The sequence below is a fragment of the Protomyctophum parallelum genome (assembly GCF_964188405.1).
Source record: "Protomyctophum parallelum genome assembly, chromosome: 3".
In the NCBI taxonomy this organism is placed as follows: Eukaryota; Metazoa; Chordata; class Actinopteri; order Myctophiformes; family Myctophidae; genus Protomyctophum; species Protomyctophum parallelum.
Genome location: NC_139698.1, coordinates 38,647,095 through 38,671,648, shown reverse-complemented (window position 1 = coordinate 38,671,648; position 24,554 = coordinate 38,647,095). Strand labels below are relative to the sequence as shown.

General features: G+C 43.0%; 1 protein-coding gene across 5 annotated transcripts in view; it reads left to right on the top strand.

The window, feature by feature from the left end:
* col14a1a (collagen, type XIV, alpha 1a) overlaps window positions 1–24,554 on the top strand; it is a 594,115-nt gene that overhangs the window by 103,349 nt on the left and 466,212 nt on the right. For all 5 annotated transcript variants that reach the window (XR_014569038.1, XR_014569039.1, XM_083761059.1 and 2 more), the window contains exons 25-27: window positions 2,236–2,310; window positions 10,550–10,689; window positions 14,250–14,373. Coding sequence is in view for 3 of the 5 variants with exons in the window: in XM_083761059.1 (XP_083617185.1) it covers window positions 2,236–2,310; window positions 10,550–10,689; window positions 14,250–14,373 (339 nt within the window). In the remaining 2 variants the exon portion in view is untranslated. The remainder of the gene's footprint in view (window positions 1–2,235; window positions 2,311–10,549; window positions 10,690–14,249; window positions 14,374–24,554) is intronic.

Genomic DNA, 24,554 nt, shown 5'->3' with positions numbered 1-24,554 from the left:
CCCTGAACCATGCATAACTCACAAAACACCACATCACATACCAAAATAACCCCAGTCATACATTAAACAAAACCTTAAGACACCATGAACCATGCATAACTCACAAAACACCACATCACATACCAAAAAATAACCCAAGTCATACATTAAAATAAAACATTAAGACACCCTGAAACATGCAAATGTCACAAAACACCACACCACATACCAAAAATAACCCAAGTCATACATTAAAACAAAACATTAAGACACCCTGACCCGTGCAAATGTCACAAAATACAGCACCACGTACCAAAATAATACAAGTCATACATTAAACAAGACATTAAGACACCCTGGACCATGCAAAATTCACCATACACACCAGCACGCACACACACGCACACGCACACACACCCACACTCACACAGCCCCCAGCAAAAGCATGTCCCTGACAGGGTCCATACGAACTATTGATCCCAGGACCACACACCCCAGATAGAATCAATACCGCTATCCCATAGCCTGCTCAGAAGAAGGGGGGGTGCAATATGCCCACATATGGTATGCGTGGTCCCACACACCCATAGAATCAATATCACCATGCCGACTGAGTCATAAAGATAAGGATCACTGATAAAAGTCCTTGCTGTCTTGTTTCCATTCGGTCCAGGGTAATCAGTTCATAATCATGGCATATATTATGATATATATATATATATATATATATATATATATATGTGTAGGCCTGCATGCTGGGGAACAAAGAAGGGCTTATAAGGATGTGGAGGTAGTCACTAGACATAGGTCAGCGGGGCAATCTTTTTATTTTATTTTTATAAATATAAATACCTTGGAATACCGAGGTATAGATTATCAATATCGGCATCGTACCGTACTGTAAAATCTCATACCGTGGCATGCCTAGTTTGTACCGTCTACCAGAGGGGAGTAGCTGGAAGTCGGTGCAGGGTGGATGAGACGGGGTCGTTTGCAAGCATAATCAATATCGCAGGCACGCACACACACGTACAAGATTTGCTACTTTTGCAACATTATGCCTTAACACCTCGTCACACTTTCAAAGTTTAGAAACCAAAATTGATACCATTGGCTAATGACTAGCCTTATACTCTAAATAAAATGTAATATTATATAATACTGATAAAGAACCTAGTCACGTCCAAAGATGTGTATTGAACTCTACTTAACTAAATCCATTGGTTTAAAATAAAAACCCAATATCATATCAATTATACTTTTTTAAGCATGCATCATCTATAACCCTCCTGTATTTTGCCTAAATGCTTTACCTTAAACACCCCATAGGTGCCTGTTATATCACAGACTGTCACACAGTCAGGGTTGAACATAATTTTTAACATTGCTACTCAGCCATCATCAGCTTGGCTAAATGACAAAATGAAGAAGTCAGTAAAATAACAAAATGGTGAATTAAAATACTAGATGAAAATAACATGTGCCGTCGACCTCGGACATCAGCACTGTCTAGAGCCATGACAGGATCGACAGATGGAGGAGTACAATATGCCCACACAGGCTAGAAACTGCTTGTCTTCCATCCAAACCGGCCGGCCACAGTCTGTCGATTTTGAGGAAGTCGCATAGATGGAGAAAGTTGAATGATCACACACAGACCCACACACACACACAGATAGAATAGTTCGCCTACACAAATCAGTGCATGCACAGTTCAGTTTGAACAGATGGGCATTAACTGCCTCACACAAAAGCAGAACTAGAATCATATTGATCCCCCAACTGCCAAAGATGAAAATGCCATTATCAGGATCAATACGATCCTCAGATACCGGAAACTCCAATCAGCAAAATCAATATAATGACGTCATCGGAAAAAAAGGGTTAGGCCCCGCCCCCTCGTCCCTAGGGAGTGTCCTGAGAATGCCGAAATCGGACATCGAGGTCCCTAGGGACCAAGGGTGTCCTTAACTACTACTACCAGTAGTATTTCTCTGTATACTCGAGGTCCAAAGGCAGGAGGCAGCTCTAATTTTGGAGAAATATGACTTTCACTTCTGTGTGTGTGTGTGTGTGTGTGTGTGCGTGCATGCGTGCGTGCGTGCGTGTGTATGCGCGCGTGTGTTGTGTAGATAACGGCGATGATGGTGCCACTTGTCACTGCCAATATGATTTATAACCTTGTTTTGTTTCTCTTTGGCTGTGTGTGTGTGTGTGTGTGTGTGTGTGTGTGTGTGTGTGTGTGTGTGTGTCCAGTGCCAGAACCCACCCTGGCGCCAACTGAACCACCTGCCACTGAGCCTCCCCCCACCATCCCCCCCGCCAAAGAAGGTGAGTGATCATCAACCCCTACTTGGGACTGTAACCACTTCACTTACCTCTAACTACAACTTCAACTAAAACTGTAGTATTATTAAATGGTAGGGTAACCATATACAGTAACATCTCCTTTGAGGACCTCCCCCTCCCATGTCCTCACACGGCTAGAAAGATTAAGAACCGAAGGGTACACTATCTAACCCCATAATGAGGCCATCATCTGACTGGACACTACTGTAAACTACAGACACTGTACCTCTGTTTCCTTCTGACTGGACACTACTGTAAACTACAGACACTGTACCTCTGTTTCCATCTGACTGGACACTACTGTAAACTACAGACACTGTACCTCTGTTTCCTTCTGACTGGACACTACTGTAAACTACAGACACTGTACCTCTGTTTCCATCTGACTGGACACTACTGTAAACTACAGACACTGTACCTCTGTTTCCATCTGACTGGACACTACTGTAAACTACAGACACTGTACCTCTGTTTCCATCTGACTGGACACTACTGTAAACTACAGACACTGTACCTCTGTTTCCATCTGACTGGACACTACTGTAAACTACAGACACTGTACCTCTGTTTCCTTCTGACTGGACACTACTGTAAACTACAGACACTGTACCTCTGTTTCCATCTGACTGGACACTACTGTAAACTACAGACACTGTACCTCTGTTTCCATCTGACTGGACACTACTGTAAACTACAGACACTGTACCTCTGTTTCCATCTGACTGGACACTACTGTAAACTACAGACACTGTACCTCTGTTTCCTTCTGACTGGACACTACTGTAAACTACAGACACTGTACCTCTGTTTCCATCTGACTGGACACTACTGTAAACTACAGACACTGTACCTCTGTTTCCATCTGACTGGACACTACTGTAAACTACAGACACTGTACCTCTGTTTCCATCTGACTGGACACTACTGTAAACTACAGACACTGTACCTCTGTTTCCTTCTGACTGGACACTACTGTAAACTACAGACACTGTACCTCTGTTTCCATCTGACTGGACACTACTGTAAACTACAGACACTGTACCTCTGTTTCCATCTGACTGGACACTACTGTAAACTACAGACACTGTACCTCTGTTTCCTTCTGACTGGACACTACTGTAAACTACAGACACTGTACCTCTGTTTCCATCTGACTGGACACTACTGTAAACTACAGACACTGTACCTCTGTTTCCATCTGACTGGACACTACTGTAAACTACAGACACTGTACCTCTGTTTCCTTCTGACTGGACACTACTGTAAACTACAGACACTGTACCTCTGTTTCCATCTGACTGGACACTACTGTAAACTACAGACACTGTACCTCTGTTTCCATCTGACTGGACACTACTGTAAACTACAGACACTGTACCTCTGTTTCCATCTGACTGGACACTACTGTAAACTACAGACACTGTACCTCTGTTTCCATCTGACTGGACACTACTGTAAACTACAGACACTGTACCTCTGTTTCCATCTGACTGGACACTACTGTAAACTACAGACACTGTACCTCTGTTTCCATCTGACTGGACACTACTGTAAACTACAGACACTGTACCTCTGTTTCCATCTGACTGGACACTACTGTAAACTACAGACACTGTACCTCTGTTTCCATCTGACTGGACACTACTGTAAACTACAGACACTGTACCTCTGTTTCCATCTGACTGGACACTACTGTAAACTACAGACACTGTACCTCTGTTTCCATCTGACTGGACACTACTGTAAACTACAGACACTGTACCTCTGTTTCCATCTGACTGGACACTACTGTAAACTACAGACACTGTACCTCTGTTTCCATCTGACTGGACACTACTGTAAACTACAGACACTGTACCTCTGTTTCCATCTGACTGGACACTACTGTAAACTACAGACACTGTACCTCTGTTTCCATCTGACTGGACACTACTGTAAACTACAGACACTGTACCTCTGTTTCCATCTGACTGGACACTACTGTAAACTACAGACACTGTACCTCTGTTTCCATCTGACTGGACACTACTGTAAACTACAGACACTGTACCTCTGTTTCCATCTGACTGGACACTACTGTAAACTACAGACACTGTACCTCTGTTTCCATCTGACTGGACACTACTGTAAACTACAGACACTGTACCTCTGTTTCCATCTGACTGGACACTACTGTAAACTACAGACACTGTACCTCTGTTTCCATCTGACTGGACACTACTGTAAACTACAGACACTGTACCTCTGTTTCCATCTGACTGGACACTACTGTAAACTACAGACACTGTACCTCTGTTTCCATCTGACTGGACACTACTGTAAACTACAGACACTGTACCTCTGTTTCCATCTGACTGGACACTACTGTAAACTACAGACACTGTACCTCTGTTTCCATCTGACTGGACACTACTGTAAACTACAGACACTGTACCTCTGTTTCCATCTGACTGGACACTACTGTAAACTACAGACACTGTACCTCTGTTTCCATCTGACTGGACACTACTGTAAACTACAGACACTGTACCTCTGTTTCCATCTGACTGGACACTACTGTAAACTACAGACACTGTACCTCTGTTTCCATCTGACTGGACACTACTGTAAACTACAGACACTGTACCTCTGTTTCCATCTGACTGGACACTACTGTAAACTACAGACACTGTACCTCTGTTTCCATCTGACTGGCCACTACTGTAAACTACAGACACTGTACCTCTGTTTCCATCTGACTGGACACTACTGTAAACTACAGACACTGTACCTCTGTTTCCATCTGACTGGACACTACTGTAAACTACAGACACTGTACCTCTGTTTCCATCTGACTGGCCACTACTGTAAACTACAGACACTGTACCTCTGTTTCCATCTGACTGGACACTACTGTAAACTACAGACACTGTACCTCTGTTTCCATCTGACTGGCCACTACTGTAAACTACAGACACTGTACCTCTGTTTCCATCTGACTGGCCACTACTGTAAACTACAGACACTGTACCTCTGTTTCCATCTGACTGGACACTACTGTAAACTACAGACACTGTACCTCTGTTTCCATCTGACTGGCCACTACTGTAAACTACAGACACTGTACCTCTGTTTCCATCTGACTGGCCACTACTGTAAACTACAGACACTGTACCTCTGTTTCCATCTGACTGGACACTACTGTAAACTACAGACACTGTACCTCTGTTTCCATCTGACTGGCCACTACTGTAAACTACAGACACTGTACCTCTGTTTCCATCTGACTGGACACTACTGTAAACTACAGACACTGTACCTCTGTTTCCATCTGACTGGCCACTACTGTAAACTACAGACACTGTACCTCTGTTTCCATCTGACTGGCCACTACTGTAAACTACAGACACTGTACCTCTGTTTCCATCTGACTGGACACTACTGTAAACTACAGACACTGTACCTCTGTTTCCATCTGACTGGCCCATGGCCCAGATACAGGATGACCTACAACACCGCCTAAGCCCCCAACCTCTCTCGCGCGCGGACACACACACACACACACACACACACACACACACACACACACACACACACACACACACACACACACACACACACACACACACACACACACACACACACTCAATCTCTCTCTCTCTCTCCTCTATCACATTTTTTGACCTTTGTAAAACCAACCTACCATTGGTGATGACAGGTAACCTTTACTCAGGACTGTGCCAGTAAAAGAGAGAGAGAGAGAGAGAGGGGGGGGGGAGTGCACTGAGTGCACTGTGCTTACATGGTCGCAACATGTGTAAGCACAATGCAAGGAATGAATGCATTCGCCATGTATCCGAAGGAAGTCTGATCCAGTCACTTTTAGATTTCTCCAGTTTAATCCTGAGTTTAAGTTTTGTTGTATTCAAGATCTGATTTTAGGCATGTTTAAGCCTCCAGGAAAATCCGTGTTGAGGTTCTTAATCCACTAGCGCCTTTTAGAGCTTCAATGCCGTGAGCCATGAAATGTTGAACAAATCTTGTGGTTGTCTATTTTTGACTAATTGTTTGGGTTTGAAGTATTCTGGTCCCTGGTGTTGATTCCTTTTAGCTTGCTGTGTACTAGATAGTCTTTAAGGTTTTAGTTTTTTCTGTAGGCCAATATAATTTTATAATCTTTTAGAAGAGAGAGAGAGAGGGTGGAGGGGAGGTGGAGAGAGAGAGAGAGAGGGGGGGGGGGAGGAGAGAGAGAGAGAGAGAGAGAGAGAGAGAGAGAGAGAGAGAGAGAGAGACTTTATTTAATTCCTATTTATATCCAATATTTATTTGTAAATACATTATTTTATTTTGATTGTCTTGTCTTGTCCACTTCTGCTTTGGCAATGCTTTGGCAAAGTATGCTTTCTCATGCCAATAAAGCTCATTTGAATTGAATTGAATTGAATTGAATTGAATTGAATTGAATTGAATTGAATTGAATTGAATTACAATTTACAATTTACAATTTAGGCATTTAGCAGACGCTCTTAATCCAGAGCGACTTACATTTAGGCAGAACAAAAGCATGGGAATACATCACATAAAAGCATTTATCATGAAACATGCGTAAGCTAAGAAGGTAACAGTGGAATATCTATATGATGAAACTATACATACACTATACATAATAAACTATACATATTCACTACTATGCTATACATATGTACTATGGCGTGCTATGACTATATACAATACAATTATAGTGCTGTCTACATAACATGCTATAAGTCTAAGTCAAATGCTATCTAAGCCAACAGAAATTCTATCTAAGGGGTTAGGGTAAGTGCTATGGGCCATGATGGAGTCTGAAAAGGTGGGTTTTCAGGCTACGGCGGAAGATTGGGAGTGATGCTGCAGTTCTGACTGCAATGGGAAGTGCATTCCACAGTTTTGGAGCCAGAAGGGAGAAGAGTTTGGGACGTGTGGAGCGTTGTCCCGGCGTTTTTAGTGAGGGTACTTCCAGTTTCCCTGCGTTGGCTGATCTGAGTGCGCGGGAGGGTTTGTAGGGTTCAATCATACTTGTAAGATATGGGGGAGCCATACCTTTGGTTGCTTTGAATGCCAGCATCAGAGTTTTGTATTCTGTGCGGGCAGCGACCGGGAGCCAGTGGAGGGAGCGGAGCAGGGGGGAGACATGTGAGAATTTTGGCTGGTTGAAGACCAAGCGAGCTGCTGCATTTTGGATCAGCTGGAGAGGCTTAAGTGCACATGCTGGTAGGCCAGTAAGGAGGGAGTTACAATAGTCGAGTTTTGACAAGACTGTTGTCTGGATTAGGAGCTGGGCTGATTCCTGGGTGAGGAACGGTCTAATTCGTCGTATGTTATAGAGTGTGAACCTACATGATCGAGTGACAGCTGTGATGTGAGCTTTGAACGAGAGCTGACTGTCCAGGACAACACCAAGATTCCTGGCTGTTGGGACAGACGTTACCAGGGCGTTGTCTACGGAAATAGTTAGCTCCTGCATAGGGCAGGACTTAGCTGGGAAGAAGAGAAGCTCAGTCTTGTCTGGGTTCAGCTTGAGGTGGTTGGAGGACATCCACTGTGATATGTCAGCCAGGCATGCAGTGATGCGCTCTTCCACCTGAGTGGCAGAGGGGGGGAAGGATAGGAACAGTTGTGTGTCATCGGCGTAGCAGTGATAGGATATATTGTGAGCAGAGATGATAGTGCCAAGGGATTTAGTGTACAGTGAGAAAAGGAGGGGACCAAGTACAGATCCCTGTGGGACCCCAGTTTGGAGGGTTCGGGGGGATGATAGCAGACCTTTCCAGGAAACCTGGTAGGTCCGATCGGTGAGGTAGGAGGAGAACCACTTTAGTGCCGTTCCACCGATGCCTAGCTCCGCTAGGGTTTCTAGGAGCAGCTGGTGGTTCACAATTGAATTGAATTGAGAGAGAGAGAGAGAGAGAGAGAGAGAGGGAGAGAGAGAGAGAGAGAGAGAGAGAGAGAGAGAGCCTGCAGCAGAATGATTATAAGACAGAGAGGCAAAGAATGTATGAAGTATGGGGTTTTCCGAACAATGAAAGTTGTAACACAATTCAAAATAGAGCCATACGGTCATTTCTTGGAGTTCATAAGCTCACGCCTATCTTGGCTATTAGCGGCGATATGGGATGGATGCCCGTAAATATCAGACACAAAGGTGAGATGTTGAGACTTTGGAATATGTGTTAATATGTCCGATGACAGACTGACCAAAAATATTTTTAACTGGGACATTTCTAATGGTTACCCCTGGGCTAATGAAGTAAAGTCTTTATTCTTTAAGAATAATTCATCATTTATTTATTTAAATAGACTATACTGTAATATTCATGAAATACAGAACTATATGTTCCTTGGGTATAAGGAGAGTTGGGCTGTTGATTTATGGTACAAACCTAAACTAAGAACATATCGTCTTATTAAAAATAATTATGGCCCTAATCCTTATGTTACACAAAATATATCCAAAGGTCAGAGATCTTTTTGTGCACAGCTGCATTCTGGGACCTAACCATTAGCTTTAGAAACAGGTAGATTCATTGGTACTCCTGAGGAGGACAGAGTGTGTCTAGTGTGTGATTTGAAAGAAATTGAAAATGAAATTAATTTTTTGTTTTACTGCCCTTTAAATGAAGAATTAAGACATGTATTATTTTGTAAAATGACAACCATCTGTGCTAACTTTTTCTGGTTAGAGGACTATGAAAAACTGGAATTTTGTTTTAGGAAAGGTATTTTTGCTTTAGCAGACTTTTTATGCAAAGCGTGGGAAAAAAGGCAAAATGTTTTGTTTGTGTAAAAATGTTTCTTGTACACAATGCAATATTGAAGCAATGATATGGTGTGTCCTGTAAGTCCATGTGGGCTGGGCGCCTTTGGTGCATGACACAAAAATAAAGAATCTATCTATCTATCTAGAAGGAGACAGAGGGAGGGAAAGAAACAGGTTGGAGGGAGAGGAAATAAATCTTAGAGTAGCAGGACTCTTTGACTTTGATGATTATTCACTTTATTACACACTAGTACTTTAGTACTTTTACTTTACTAGTATTTCCATTTTTTTCCTCCACTGTATCTCAGAGGCAAATATTATATTTTTACTCCACTACAATTATTTTAAAACTTTAGTTACTAGTCACTTTAAAGGTTTTAATTACAAAACATTAACCACTGAAAAGCTCATCTAAAAGTAGATTTTAGATCTGCCATTTCAAAAGATGGTCGACGCCGTCTCTAAATGTTTTGATGAATTGGAAATGGTGGGCCCTATTGTAAACAAGTGTAATGCTTTATGGTGTCGTCCACTCACTGTTAACAGTTTTTGTATTTAGTTGTACTTGAAATGTACTGTAATTCTGCAAACTGTTAATAAATCAATCAATCAATCAATCAATCAATCAATCAATCAGTTGATCTAAGAGATTTGCCATGACATATTAATTACATCCCGATAGTTATGACTCAACTTTCATGATCTCCATAAGTTTCACTTGCACTTTTTCATCACCAGGCATTTCAGGCTTTCATGACTGGAGGTGTTTTGTGGCGTCATGCACGTAGCGGCATGGGCTGTGATTTTCTAGGCAGCTTATGGCCACGGAGTCTAAACCACATCATTTATTTTAGAGAATCAACAAAACTCCACTGGCACATTATGTTCTGTTCTCTGTTAGATTTAGAAATGACATTTGAATCACTAGGTTAGTGTCGAATAGTGTATTCACATTCATTCATTATTTTTTTAGGCTTAAACCTCGTCATGCAACCATTGGAGTAGAGTGTGTGTTTATGTATTTGTTAAAAGTACATAACCTTTTTGAGCAGAAATACACAGGGATATTTAGAGTCATTCAGAAACACTCAGTAGGGCAGTGGTTCTCAACCTTTTCAGGCTGCGACCTGCGAAAACGCTAATGTTACTGCTACCGAACAGACTGTATCAAATATGACTGACTGAATGTCGTAAACGATAAAGAGACACCTCCCTGACAATATCGCAGAGACAGTTTGTTTATTTTTGGACCACAATTGGACCACGGTTTTAAGATGACCCCATGTTATTCTCCATTCGGCAAACCCCTTGGAACCAGGGGATGACTTCGGCACTCTACACTCTACTTACATGTACCATGTCTGTCTTTCTCCATCTTCCTTTCTGCCATCTGTATGTCTCTGCTGTGCATTCATTGACCATTGATTGTGTGTTTCTCTTCAGTGTGTAAGGAGGCCAAAGCGGATTTGGTATTCCTGGTGGATGGCTCCTGGTCCATTGGAGATGACAATTTCCTAAAGATCACACGTTTCCTCTACAGCACCATGGGATCACTGGATCTGATCGGTCCAGACGGCACACAGGTCAGCTGGCCTCTCCCTATATCTATATGATTTTACATTAACAGTCTCCATGTTCAGTTCAGCTCGATCAGTGCTGAGCAGAGCAATGTATTCAGACAGACGTGGGACTCGGATATATTGAATTTCTCAAACATGAGATGAGCAAATGGGATTTAAAGTGTCCTGAATGTGCTCTCAATCACTATCGCTGGAATTGGGGTCAGACAAGCATGCCCTATTTCAGTCAATGTTACCATAGCAACCAATCTGGTCAATAAAATAATAATCGTTATTTTACCTTTTATATTTTTGTTCTTGTTTTAATGTATTTAATGTTATTATTTAAAAATACATCTCTCTCTCTCTCTCTCTCTCTCTACCTCTCTACCTCTCTCTCTCTCTCTCTCTCTCTCTCTCTCTCTCTGCCTATCTCCAAAAGAACATTTTACGCAATTTAAGAAAACATTAGCATGACTCTGAGAGATGTTTTTCTCATCATCACCACATGGCATACATGCAGAATGGTAGCAGAGTGAGACATGTTCTGAGACACTTCTGTTATGGAACTATTGTTAAAAAGTACTAATGAGTGTACTGTACTGTAGCTACTGTTAAAGTACAGTAGTTAATGGGTCTAAATAAACAAAACATCATCTTCATAAAGCCTATTCTATACTACTGTACACCTGACCCGGTAAAATGTGTTCAATTTGGCTGGCTATACTGTACAGACGTCCTTCAGAGGTTTGGGTTGGCAGTCTCGGAAATGATTTTGGGTGTTCAGTGCCTCTGAGATCTTGTGACTAACTGAACTAGTTCGGCTTCTGTGATTCGTCAGACGTTCCGCATAGTTTCTGCTTCAAATTCATTCTGTCAGCAGTGAAGTGTTAAAAGCAGCTGTAGTTTTGGAAGAGACACTTCCAGGAGGTACAAACAGAGTTGAAATATCTCTCTGGTGACCATCCATAAACACATCCTATCACTTGAAAGGGCAAAAACTCTCTACCTCCGTCAGAAATTCCCCCCAGTGAGCACGTTGCCACATCCAGGAATTAATTTAATTTAAGCATCTGTTCCAGCAGTGCTGGCTGTAGTGAAGAGTTGACTTACACTGTGTTGTCACTGGCCACGCCATGACAATTCAGTGAGGTCAGAGCATATAAAGGTTGTGTCTGTAAAAGCCTCCAGTGATTCAGTTTGATCCGTTTTCCCTTCAAATTAATGTTGTGCTATGAGCCAAGCTGCTGTGTATTGGCTAGTGTGGCATTGTTACCTCGAAACTGTATGCAAAATACTGAACGTTAAAAAATATTGAGGACATGAGCACAGAAGTTATTCTAGAGGTCTGAACTCTGTGATTATTGCTAAGAGAAGGCTAGTTTGTGGCCTTTCAGCCATGTTTATGAAGGTTTGCACATCATCCACACTAAATAGATGCATACATGTTCTGCATTTATCTCTACAGAAGATTAGAGAAGAAGAGAGTGAGAAAGTGTCACAAGTAGGAGGAGATATGACTGTAGCACTGTAGAACAGATGTCAGGTTTTTTTTTGTATAAGTATTTTCTTTTTCAGAATGCTGAGGAGAAAATGTTTATTTCATGTAAATATAATGGGCAATATTATTATCCTATTCCTTATCCATCCTTATTATTCTTAATCTGTATTATTAATATCTTATTATTCTTTATTCTTATTCTTAAACATAAGAAACAAGATTAAAAAACAATTTATTGCCAACAATTTAAAATACATACATTATTAGTATGTGGAGACATACGTCTCACGTCAAGTAATATCTGCATACAACATCTGTATGTGGAGACATACGTCTCACATCAAGATTTCTTTACATAATATACAGATCTTTGCATACATTTTTTCCTCATTTTCTAATTTTTATGCATACATACTGTATGGCCCCTGGTTTAATATTGTGTCTCATTGTAATTATTATTATCATCAGCAAATTATAAATGCATGACAGAAGCATTAACCAAACAACATGATCTGTGTTAAAAAGCTTTACATAATGTCCCAGAAGCTGTGAAAAGTGACCATGGGAGAATTTGCAGTGCCAGACTCAGACTACTGTTTTACCAGCTGTCTTAGCAATCGTAGCTAAAATTTGGCCACCAATGCTCACTGTTATATACATTTCTGCAGGGCTCTTGCAATAGGCATAGCCTATACTGTATCCCTAGGCCAATGTTACAAGAGCTTTGTTCATTCGCCACCTTACGCAGAGGTGCTACTGCTTACTACCCTGCTATTGAAGCCTTCCGCCCTTGAAGGCTTCAATTCTTCCATGCTGCTTCAGTCTGCTGCCTTGCCTGTACACCATAGAAAATAACTGGTTGCGGTGCTGCCCACAGCAAAACATTAGCAGTAATGTGAGAGAGCCTGGGGCTTGGCTGTACAGACAACGTGAGAGTGAGCTGGCTGGTGAATGTAAACTAGCCCATGCCAACAATAGCACCATTAGCAGTCCGGGGGTAATGATAGTTGATTGCCGTCTTAGAATAAGGTGATTAGGATGATTATGGCTCTGATTTATGAGTGAGTATATATTTCACTGCTTTTTCATCAAAAGCTTAAAGAGCTTTTCGCAAAATGAGGCCATAATGTGATATTCCAAGTCGACAGATTTCATACGGAGTCTGCAAAAAGCTTGGACCACCAGCTAATGCATGTGCTGTACTTTCAGTGAAAGCTATGATCCTGTATTGGTTTCACCTACTGTATTTGAAGTAGTACAGTCCAGATGAGGTTGTTGTTTTTACAGCAGGTCTGTGTGTGTGTTTGGAGCTAATCTCACAAACTGCTGGACTGCATCAGCAACAAACTTTGTATGCACACAACCAGTTGGCCAAAGATCCTCTCTTTTTTTAAATGTATGTTTTATACTCTTTTTGAGCGGTGCTAACTGCTCCAACAAGTGACTTTGTGTTTATGTTAATGCCGCCCCCCAATTCTTATTCAAGTCAATGGCAAAATAAACTAGAAATGCACTCTGTCGAGCTGCCAACTTGCACTTTGCACACAACTACAAGTACGCCATGTATGGCCGGCTACTTGTGCCCAATGCTATTAACCAATGTTTACTACAATTGCTGTTCTAAATGTTTTACACCCTCTATGTACAATTAAAGTACGTATGTATGTCGGTGTTGTCCAGCGGCCAATGGGTATGGCCGGTGGAGGACACCTACATACATATATGCCCATTGGCCGGTGGACAACACCGACATACATACCCAGCCGATCGCAGTACTTGCGCAAGTAGGTCTTGAAGTCTGAGATCCTATTTGGATCCCTTAGGTGTGGATTACCATTATTGGTAATCCAATTTCCACAGTGCTGAAAATCATTCGATGTTCTTTGAACAGGACAGTGTCTATTATGACAGCAGTCTTCTAAGATCTCAGTACTATGACGTCAGTCATCTCCATATTAAGGGCAAAGTTTCAGCCCAGTTCGACTTCTAGTATACGCATACTTAAAGTTTTAAAAGGTTAACATTTAAAAAAGTATGACAAAAAGGTATTTAGTGCGTTTCTCTCTCCTCTCTGTCTCCGTAGGTGGCCATAGCCCAGTTCAGTGACGATGCACGCACAGAATTCCAGCTGAGTTCTCATGGCAACAAAGAGACACTGCTGGAGGCTATCCAGAAGATCCAATATAAAGGAGGAAACACCAAAACAGGTCAGGCATGCAGTTGTTGATTTAGATTCTAAAGTTTTACTAAACTTTAGTCTATGCGTAGAGTATCCATATCGCAAGCCGCAGTTGTAGCATATTTATAGTCTTAACAGTAGCAGATTTTGCAGTAGCCTATTGTTGTCAGAAGTTAGAAAGGTACAATTTCAGGAATTGGCAAGTGTGGTTGCCCTGATGCAAGTCTTATTACATGACTCCCCGAGATCATGTGTAACTAATTTAGACAAAAAACTAAAATAAATGTTTTTGCGGTTTATACGGTTACATTTGTCAGTATAGGGTTTTTAAGGCCTGACTATGCCTCTGCATGTGTGCGTGCGTGCGTGCGTGCGTGCCCGGAGTGCAAACCGCTGGACTGAAAGGCAGCAAACTGTATGCATGCTGCCAGTACACTGTGGTGGTGCGCTGGGTTCTTTTGCCCTGCTGGGGCCCAAGCCTCGTTCAGGAGGCCAGAGCTATGATGCTGAAATGCTGTTTTTTCAGCTCAAATCTTCAATAAATTGTACACTTCACCCTGTCTGGAAGGCATTAATACAACATTACATTTGCATTAATGGGGAAATTAATCAGTTTGTCCACTCTTGATGACCTAACTTTTTTCCCCAGTCATAAGAAGGTTTCTGTATTACTGAGGGACTGTGCTGTATTTAAGTACTGCCCTGTGTCACAATCGTACTGTTTCATACTGTACATTATGAACTGGGACTTTTTTCCAATATCACAGCAGGCTTAAGTTCTCAATGTTGGCTACAGAGCAACTGTGTGTGTGTGTGTGTGTGTGTGTGTGTGTGTGTGTGTGTGTGTGTGTGTGTGTGTGTGTGTGTGTGTGTGTGTGTGTGTGTGTGTGTGTGTGTGTGTGTGTGTGTGTGTGTGTGTGTGTGTGTGTGTTTCCAGCTGGTGCTCATTATGTTTATGCACTGTCAAATAGGTCTACATCTATTCTAAGGTAGTATATCTCTGTTGGGACGAAACCACTTTCAGGAAATGAAAAATATATTTTTTTCAGGAAATTAAGAAAACCTTATATTTTGAAAACAAAGCAATACTGCCTCATCAAAGTTGGTCGTGTGACTTTATATAATGTCAATTATGAGCATGAGAGGGGGAGAGGTGGTGGAGTCAGTTGCTAGCAGACAGTTTGGAGGTCCAATGGCGTTATAATAATAATCCAAAACCTCAAAAATGGAGTTAGGTGGTTTCCTCCCGACAGCAACGATATACTTGTATATAGACATACTGTATATCACCCTGTACTCATACTGTGCACAAATGTATTACATAAATCTTCGTGGTTGAACACAAAATATATTTTGAGGATCCACAAATTTATCACATTACTCAGCCTCCCTGGGAAAGTCTACGCCAAGGTGCTGGAAAGGAGGGTCCGGCCGATAGTCGAACCTCAGATTCAGGAGGAGCAATGTGGTTTCCGTCCTGGCCGCGGAACAACTGACCAGATCTATACTCTTGCAGGAATCCTGGAGAAGGCCTGGGAGTATGCGTATCCGGTCTACATGTGTTTTGTGGATTTGGAGAAGGCATATGACCGGGTCCCCCGGGATGTCCTGTGGGAGGTGCTGCGGGAGTATGGGGTGAGGAGGACCTTATTGAGGTCTCTGTACACCCAAAGCGAGAGCTGTGTCCGTGTGCTCGGGAGTAAGTCGGAGTCGTTTCCGGTGGGGGTTGGCCTTCGCCAGGGCTGCGCTTTGTCACCTATCCTGTTTGTGATTTTCATGGACAGGATATCGAGGCGTAGTCGTGGCGGAGAGGGTATTCGGCTCGGTGACCTAAGGGTTGAATCACTGCTTTTTGCAGATGATGTGATCCTGATGGCATCGGTCCAAGACCTTCAGCTCTCACTGGACCGGTTCGCAGCCGAGTGTACGGCGGCTGGGATGAGGATCAGCGTCTCCAAATCTGAGGCCATGGTTCTCAGCAGGAAACCGGTGGATTGTGCAGTCCGGGTAGGGAATGAGGCACTACCCCAGGTGAAGGAGTTCAAGTATCTCGGGGTCTTGTTCACGAGTGAGGGGAGAACGGAGAAGGAGATCAGCCGGAGAATCGGAGCGGCAGGGGCGGTATTGCAGTCGCTGTACCGCCACTGTTGTGACGAAAAGAGAGTTGAGCCAGAAGGCAAAGCTCTCTGTCTACCGAGCAATCTTCGTTCCTACTCTCACCTATGGTCATGAAGTGTGGGTCATGACCGAAAGAATAAGGTCACGAATACAAGCGGCCGAAATGAGTTTTCTTCGACGGGTGGCTGGCATCTCCCTTAGAGATAGGGTGAGAAGTTCAGTCACACGAGAGAGACTCGGAGTAGAACCGCTGCTCCTACGCCTGGAAAGGAGTCAGCTGAGGTGGTTCGGGCATCTGGTTAGGATGCCTCTCGGGCACCTCCCTAGGGAGGTCCTCGACGCATGTCCCACTGGGAGGAGACCCCGGGGCAGACCAAGGCGCAGTTGGAGGAAATACATCGACTCACTGGCCTGGGAACGTCCCCCAGGAGGAAGTCACTAATGTTGCTCTGGAGAGGGAAATCTGGAGCTCTCTGGTGGAGCTGTTGCCCCCGCGACCCAACTACGGATAAGCGGTTGAAGATGGAATTGATGGATGGACAAATTTCCGCGCTTTGCACGCACGCTGTGCGGCCCCCACACACAATCACTCTGCAGTTGTGGCCCCCGGCCTAATCTAGTTGAATACCCCTGCTATATAGGCCCAGTTACACTCCCTTTATGTACAAAAATAAATGTTTCATATTCAAACAATACAACCATCACTGCTCACATCATTTCCATGTGTCCTTTATGTTGGCATGGATATTAAGCAATACACTTCAGAATCAAACATTTTCTGACAAACAAGGAGCGCTGGCCTTGCACCATCTATCGTTGCTTGCAGGGGAGACCACGTGGAGGCTGTCGTCTATTCCCCTACACCCACCCCCATGTCCTACCTGCCGGTCCTATAGGGAATACCATGATCGGCCTCTAACGAGAGGCTGCTACCCACGTCCCAGCAAGAAAACCCAGAAACATGACTTGCACATCCTGCATGAAATAACAACTAAGGTAGCGCCTCCAATCTGACTCAAGTCCCGTCACCCCAACAAGAGATGAATTCCTTCTATCCCTGATGACCTGTGTCTACATACGCATGGCTGCGTACAGTATGTAGACACAGGGAAGTGAAATGACTGCCGCCGAAGCGAACACGTAGTGAAACTGACTTACATGGCCGGTTAAGGACTGAGGTCGATTAAAAAAAGGCTTCTAAATCCTAATAGTTTTCTGTGCGCAACCTTTGTCTCAGTGGTGCTCAACCTTTGTCATGTCAAGGACCCCAGAATTATCTCTATTTGGCCACGGACCCCTATCTCAAAATATGTCCAAGGACCCCCCAGAAGCAAAGATTTGAGTTAAAAACGTTCGCTCTCAATTATACAGTATATTCAAAGATTTGCGCCACATTTTCAAGATTCTTTCAAAAATAACAGATGTACAAGCTTGTAGCGTGGCACTCGGTGCTGCACTATGAGCTTGAAAGCTTGAGCGTGTAATTTAGCCGTTACGGTTAGTAATTTTGTCGGACAACGCGACCAACGCCATGTCGGACAACTGCTGTCAGTATGTGGAAATGTCCATACTGGCTGTGTTGATAACGGCTGATGGCAGACATTAAATACAGAGATAACATCCGAAACCTACATACTGGGGCTGTCTACTTCAAATTGTCCATGAAGAAGTGGGACCTGGCCTCGCATCAGCCAAGTGGAGCGAGCCTGAGAAGACTGCCGACCACATAATCACCATCTGTCCGATGTCTAGACCACCTTCAGAGGCCGGCCTCTTCCAGGTGGGACCAGAGACGAGGGTGTGGCTGCAAGACAGTGAGATGGACATAATGATGACGATGCACGAAAGAAGAAAGCAACACATTCATTGGCACATTTATCTCCACCAGGCTAGAATGTGTGCTAACCCTTGTGGGCGGGGCTTAATTCTTACAAAGAACTCCATCATGCATCCAATCATTACTCATATTGGAATTGAGGGATTGCATGTTGAGAGGCCTCTTTCTGCGTTCACATCTGCCCATAGGCGTTGTCAGACTGCCGCTGCTGTACAAACTTACTGTACTTAAGTCAAATTTATATTTTTTACTTTACTTGAGTAATTCCAATTTCCAGTACTTTTAGGCCTACTTCTACTCCACTACATCTCAGAGGCAAATATTGTACTTTTACACTAACCACTTCTACAAGCTAACAATGCGCCACGATGTGACACATTGTGAGCTGTATATGAAAATTTGCAATGAGACATTCTGCATAACGATTATTTTACTTTTGGTACTTAAAGTAGGCCTACATGTTGATGCCAATACCTTTGTACTTTTACTCAATTACATTTTGAATTCCGGACAGAGTAGTACATCGCAGTATAGTACATGTGAGTACTGACGGAGACACAGTAGGCCTACATAATTTTCTAGTCTACAAAAAGGAAAAAGGAAACAGAGAGAGGCTGTGTCTGTATCCGTACATTATAACGCTTATAATGTTGAGAATCAATATAGGCCTTATGTCAGCTACAGTAAATTCTCATATTCCTTCCCCCCACTGTGTTCATTCCAGTCATATATACAGTGCTATACTCCCTGTATCCACTGCTATAAGTGCATGTACTTTATGGGATTCAGTGTGCTGAAACAGTTTGGCTGTGGTTTGGCTTTCCACTATGCATTTATTCATTAAGGCCTTCCTTTGTGTTGCCATGTTGGTGGGGATGATTGATTTGAAGTAGCTGTTGTTGTGTTAGTGATTATCCCTGCATGTACTGTATGTGTGTGAGTTGGGATGATTGATTTCCAGTATCTACAGAAGTATTTGCACTAATCCCTGACTCTGCTCCCCTGTGTGTGTGTGTGTGTGTGTGTGTGTGTGTGTGTGTGTGTGTGTGTGTGTGTGTGTGTGTGTGTGTGTGTGTGTGTGTGTGTGTGTGTGTGTGTGTGTGTGTGTGTGTGTGTGGACTGTGGGAATATCTAGTATTTTGGTATGATCGATTTCCAGTTACTATAGTGGTATTAGTGTGTGTGTGTCAGAGTGACTGAAGTCCAGTTTCAGAGATTAGTTGGGAAATTATCTCTATGTGTTATTTAGCTTCTGCCTCTCCGTATGCTTCTCATTCTAAATGATATCTATGTGTTATTTAGCTTCTGCCTCTTGTTATGCTTCTCATTCTAGCACTGATGTGAGAGAACGTAATGATTACTGTAGTAGGTGATACATTATACAGAAAATTTATAATTCAGACAATATGAACATGATGATCAACTCATTCCCATTATGGAGAAAAATAAAAGAAAAAAAGTTAGAGAAAAAAGTTGTAGAGGACAAATATATTTGGCAAAAATGATTTGGTGTAGAGAAAAGGAGGGGACCTTGGTCAAGAGGTATATAGGGTTCATAGTGGTTAAACATGGAGTGCCACGATTTTTTTCCACCCTAAAACATGATAATCAGGTATTATTAAAATATAAGGTGGAAGAACTCTTTCCAAAAAGTGTACAGTATTTGTTAAAATCATGCTTTTAAGTGGACACGCCCACCAGTTCATTAAGTATGCCTGGTTTGCCTGGTGGGTGGTGATGGGCGGTGATCCACCTGAACTGAAGCCGCACCCACAGCTGTAGTTGTATGATAAAAGAAGGAGGGGTTAGGGGAGGGGCTGAAAGTGTGATGTCACTATATTGCTGTTTACTTCATTGGCCCGTTTGACTGTCAAGGGTTCAGCCTCCAGGAAGAAACCCTAAATACAAAGTTAATACACCATTGCACATAAAAACAACTCCAGGGTGTCTAATGAAGTACTGTCACCTCATAGACACATGAAAAACTGGAAAAATACAAAAATTGTGGCACTCCATCTTTAAGCTTTTGAGGAGAAATTTCCTTCTAATTGAATGATTCATCTTCTTGACTAGTTTGCACATACCAACAACAGCTGTAAGTGTAAGGGCATTGCATTTAATAGGTTCAACTATTTCAGTAAAAGCATTAAGTAGTCTGAGAACCTAGAACAGAAAGTATGTGTACAAATGTGGATTTTAATGTATAGGATAGTGACTTTTTTTGATGGGCCCCTCCTACGGTATGTCCAGCTTTTAGTGTGTGTGCAAACACAAACTTTGTCCTACACAAACATTAAATGCCATTGACAATGAATGGACAATTTTGGGTGACATTGCTTAACACAAACATTGAAGACGAAGGTGAGAACCTCAAATTCTCATTGGCCGGAATGATGATGTACGATGATAAGAGCGCCCCTGACTTCACACAGGTGTGATTTTTATTCAAACTCACAGTTTGTAGGCTGATGAACCTACAGTAAAGGATAATGAAAGTATTACACATCATAATCTGCACATACAGATTCATGTAGAGATTCATTCACCTCCTGCATCCAGGAAGCCAGAACCAGTAGAAATTCAATAGCTCACCCGTGAAACAAGCAAATAAAATGATATTTGTATTAGTTCTATTCTGTGTATACTCTTGGTTGAACAGTGTTGTAGCGGCTCCTAGCCAGCAGAAATATGACAACGCTCCAACTGATGTCTCAAAAGGGCTTTTTATTTTCCCAACTTGACACCGTGAAAAACTGCAAAACAAAACATACAAATATTCTCTTAAACACAATGCAATATGAACTATGAATGTTCTTGTTGTCTCCACCAGGCCGAAGGCATGGGGAGAGAGTATGTTTTGCACTCCGTCCGTCCGTCCGTCCGTCCGTCCGTGTGTCCGTCCGTGTGTCCGTCCGTGTGTGTGTCCGTGAGCAGCTAATCTCGGCCACCGTTAACCCGGTCGATGCCAAATTTTGCACACACACTCCCTGGATGCCAACGATGAACCTCTGCCCCAAACTTTCCAGAACGGCCTGTTATAGCGCCACCAGGAGGCCGCTTTGTGCAAAACAAGTTTTTGCACAGTACACCTACAGATTTTGTCCAAACATCACGCAAATTGGTACACAGTCTCTCTAGACTAGAGCCATTCAACGAAACCGGTCTTTCAGATTTCTCAGACTCCATCTTGATTGGTTAAGATTGGCTTCCAAAGTTCACAGGAGTGCTCAGTTTCAAACAAAATGCTGAAAATCATGAACACATCGCGTGATTTCCGTGAAATTGTGCACCCACATTCCCACTAGGCCGAGGTCGAAATGCCACATGAACAATTTCAACTCAGCCTCAAGGTGGCGCTATAACTGGCCAAAAAGTGTTTTTACCTCTGCACGGATCTGTGGATAACTTTGTATGCCAACTCCCTAGAGGCCAAGGAAAAACCTTTGCCTGGAATTTTTCACATCTGCTCTTTATAGCGCCACCAGGAGGCCGACATATGTAAAACACATTTTCTATTATTACTCCTTCAGATTTTATCCAAATTTCACGCAAATCGGTACACATCTCCATAGTCATGTGATCAAGACAGGTTTGTTTGATTTCTCATATTCCATCCTGATTGGCCACGATTGGCTCCTACAGTTTTCAGGAGTAGCCCGCTTTGTACAAATCGCCACAACTCCTCAACGCAGCGTCCGATTGCGATGAAACTGTGCACGCATATTTCCACTAGGCTGAGGAAGAAATGCCACTTGACAGTTTTCAACAGCCTGATGGTGGCGCTACAACAAGCCAAGTCGCGTCATGCACACACACACACACACACACACACACACACACACACACACACACGCCAGGGAGCAGGGCTAACTAGACCTAACCTGACGCTGCCAGATGAGGGCGGTATTGGGTAACCATGTTCCCCAACACAGCAATCATCTGGGATCTCTCAGGCAGTTGAGCTGACAAAAATCCGTTCCGTACCGGACCAATCAGCGTGAGCTAAGGGCGGGATATGTGCGAAACCGGACGTGAAGCTATATAGACACGTCAATATGATTGGTTGTGTTTGCACGCCCACACGGTGATAGACAGACGGTCCCATCCAATCATCGATCAAGACAGGTTTGTTTGATTTCTCATATTCCATCCTGATTGGCCACGATTGGCTCCTACAGTTTTCAGGAGTAGCCCGCTTTGTACAAATCGCCACAACTCCTCAACGCAGCGTCCGATTGCGATGAAACTGTGCACGCATATTTCCACTAGGCTGAGGAAGAAATGCCACTTGACAGTTTTCAACAGCCTGATGGTGGCGCTACAACAAGCCAAGTCGCGTCATGCACACACACACACACACACACACACACACACACACACACACACACGCCAGGGAGCAGGGCTAACTAGACCTAACCTGACGCTGCCAGATGAGGGCGGTATTGGGTAACCATGTTCCCCAACACAGCAATCATCTGGGATCTCTCAGGCAGTTGAGCTGACAAAAATCCGTTCCGTACCGGACCAATCAGCGTGAGCTAAGGGCGGGATATGTGCGAAACCGGACGTGAAGCTATATAGACACGTCAATATGATTGGTTGTGTTTGCACGCCCACACGGTGATAGACAGACGGTCCCATCCAATCATCTACCAAGTATCTTGAAAAAAAGGAACAGCCCCGTCATCGAATTTGCTTCCGCGATCCCAGATCCCAATAAGCTGTGAAACAAATTTGTGTAGCAAGCTTCTTGGATCTGGCAGCGTCAGGTTAAACTAGACCCCCCACTGGTCAAAAACTGTGCTTGAACAACCTTTGGCAATGTCCTACATTCCTATCCTGGTGGAGACCTGTGCCCAGAAGGGCACTTTTTCTAGTTGTGACTGTTGTCGGTCAATCATGACTTCCGTGTTATGTGCAAACAAACACAATGAGACGTACACAAACAATCAAACAATCGACGGAACTACAACACTGTTTACAAACAAAGAAACCAACAACATGTAACATACCGTGTGCGCCTTCTGCCGATTATTTTAGGAGCTACTTTACATTCTCTTATATTTCTTATTTGAGGACGCTCTTTTTGGCGTGAGCAGAGCTCCTCGCACCCCTGCAACTCTGTTCTGACTGAGCCAGCTCACACAGGTGCCATTAATACTGACTCACTCTACTCACAGGGCTCTTCCGGCATGCCCTCACCAGGTCATAATATGAACAGCATTAAAGACCAGGCACCACACACGGCATGCAAATACAATGTGTACCCAAATAAACCTACATAATGTTCACATTGAAAGGGAAGCAATAAAATAGAATAGAAAATAGAAATAGAAAAATAGAAATAGAAAATTACAAAATCCCATTGCTGGGACAGTTACAAGTTTTAGTTATATTCTGTGTATACTCTTGGTTGAACAGTGTATTAGTTTTATTCTGTGTATACTCTTGGTTGAACAGTGTATTAGTTCTATTCTGTGTATACTCTTGGTTGAACAGTTTTTCATTGCTTCAGCCAGCATCGTAAGAACTGTGGGTGTGTCTGCTCTTGGTTGAACAGTTTGGATTGAATCAGCCAACAGAGTCAGAACTGTGGGTCTGGAGGCTAAAAGCTCCTGAGAATGAAGCAGACTGAGAATTGATGTAACACAGGGCACTGACACACAATAGAGAGGGACAGCTGATTTATGATGGGCCGTTGAGCCTAAGACCTTTGGACATCTATTTCTTTCTTTCTTTCTTTCTGTCTTTCTTTCTTTTTTTCTTTCTCCTAAATGTCTGCCCCTCTATACCATTTTTTTATCTATCGCTTCTCTTCTCTTCTCTTCTCTTCTCTTCTCTTCTCTTCTCTTCTCTTCTCTTCTCTTCTCTTCTCTTCTCTTCTCTTCTCTTCTCTTCTCTTCTCTTCTCTTCTCTTCTATTCTCCTCTTCCTCTTCCTCTTCCTCTCCATGCCTGGCTACGTCCAGTCTGACCCAGTATGATAGAACCGTGTAGAAACAGATGTTTTACTGGTACAGTAGGTCTCTGACAACACTGCTGTTTACCAGCCAGTCATTTGTCTTCTCTGACAGCTCATTGAAGAAGTAAACTAAAAAGAAGGTTGAGGCTGAAATGGTTGACTATACTCTAGAAATTCTGAGATAGAGAGATAATAATATGACACACACGGGCACATGGACACGCACGCAAGCACGTTCGCACACACACATGCACGCACGCATCTTATCATCACACATCATCATACATCATCACA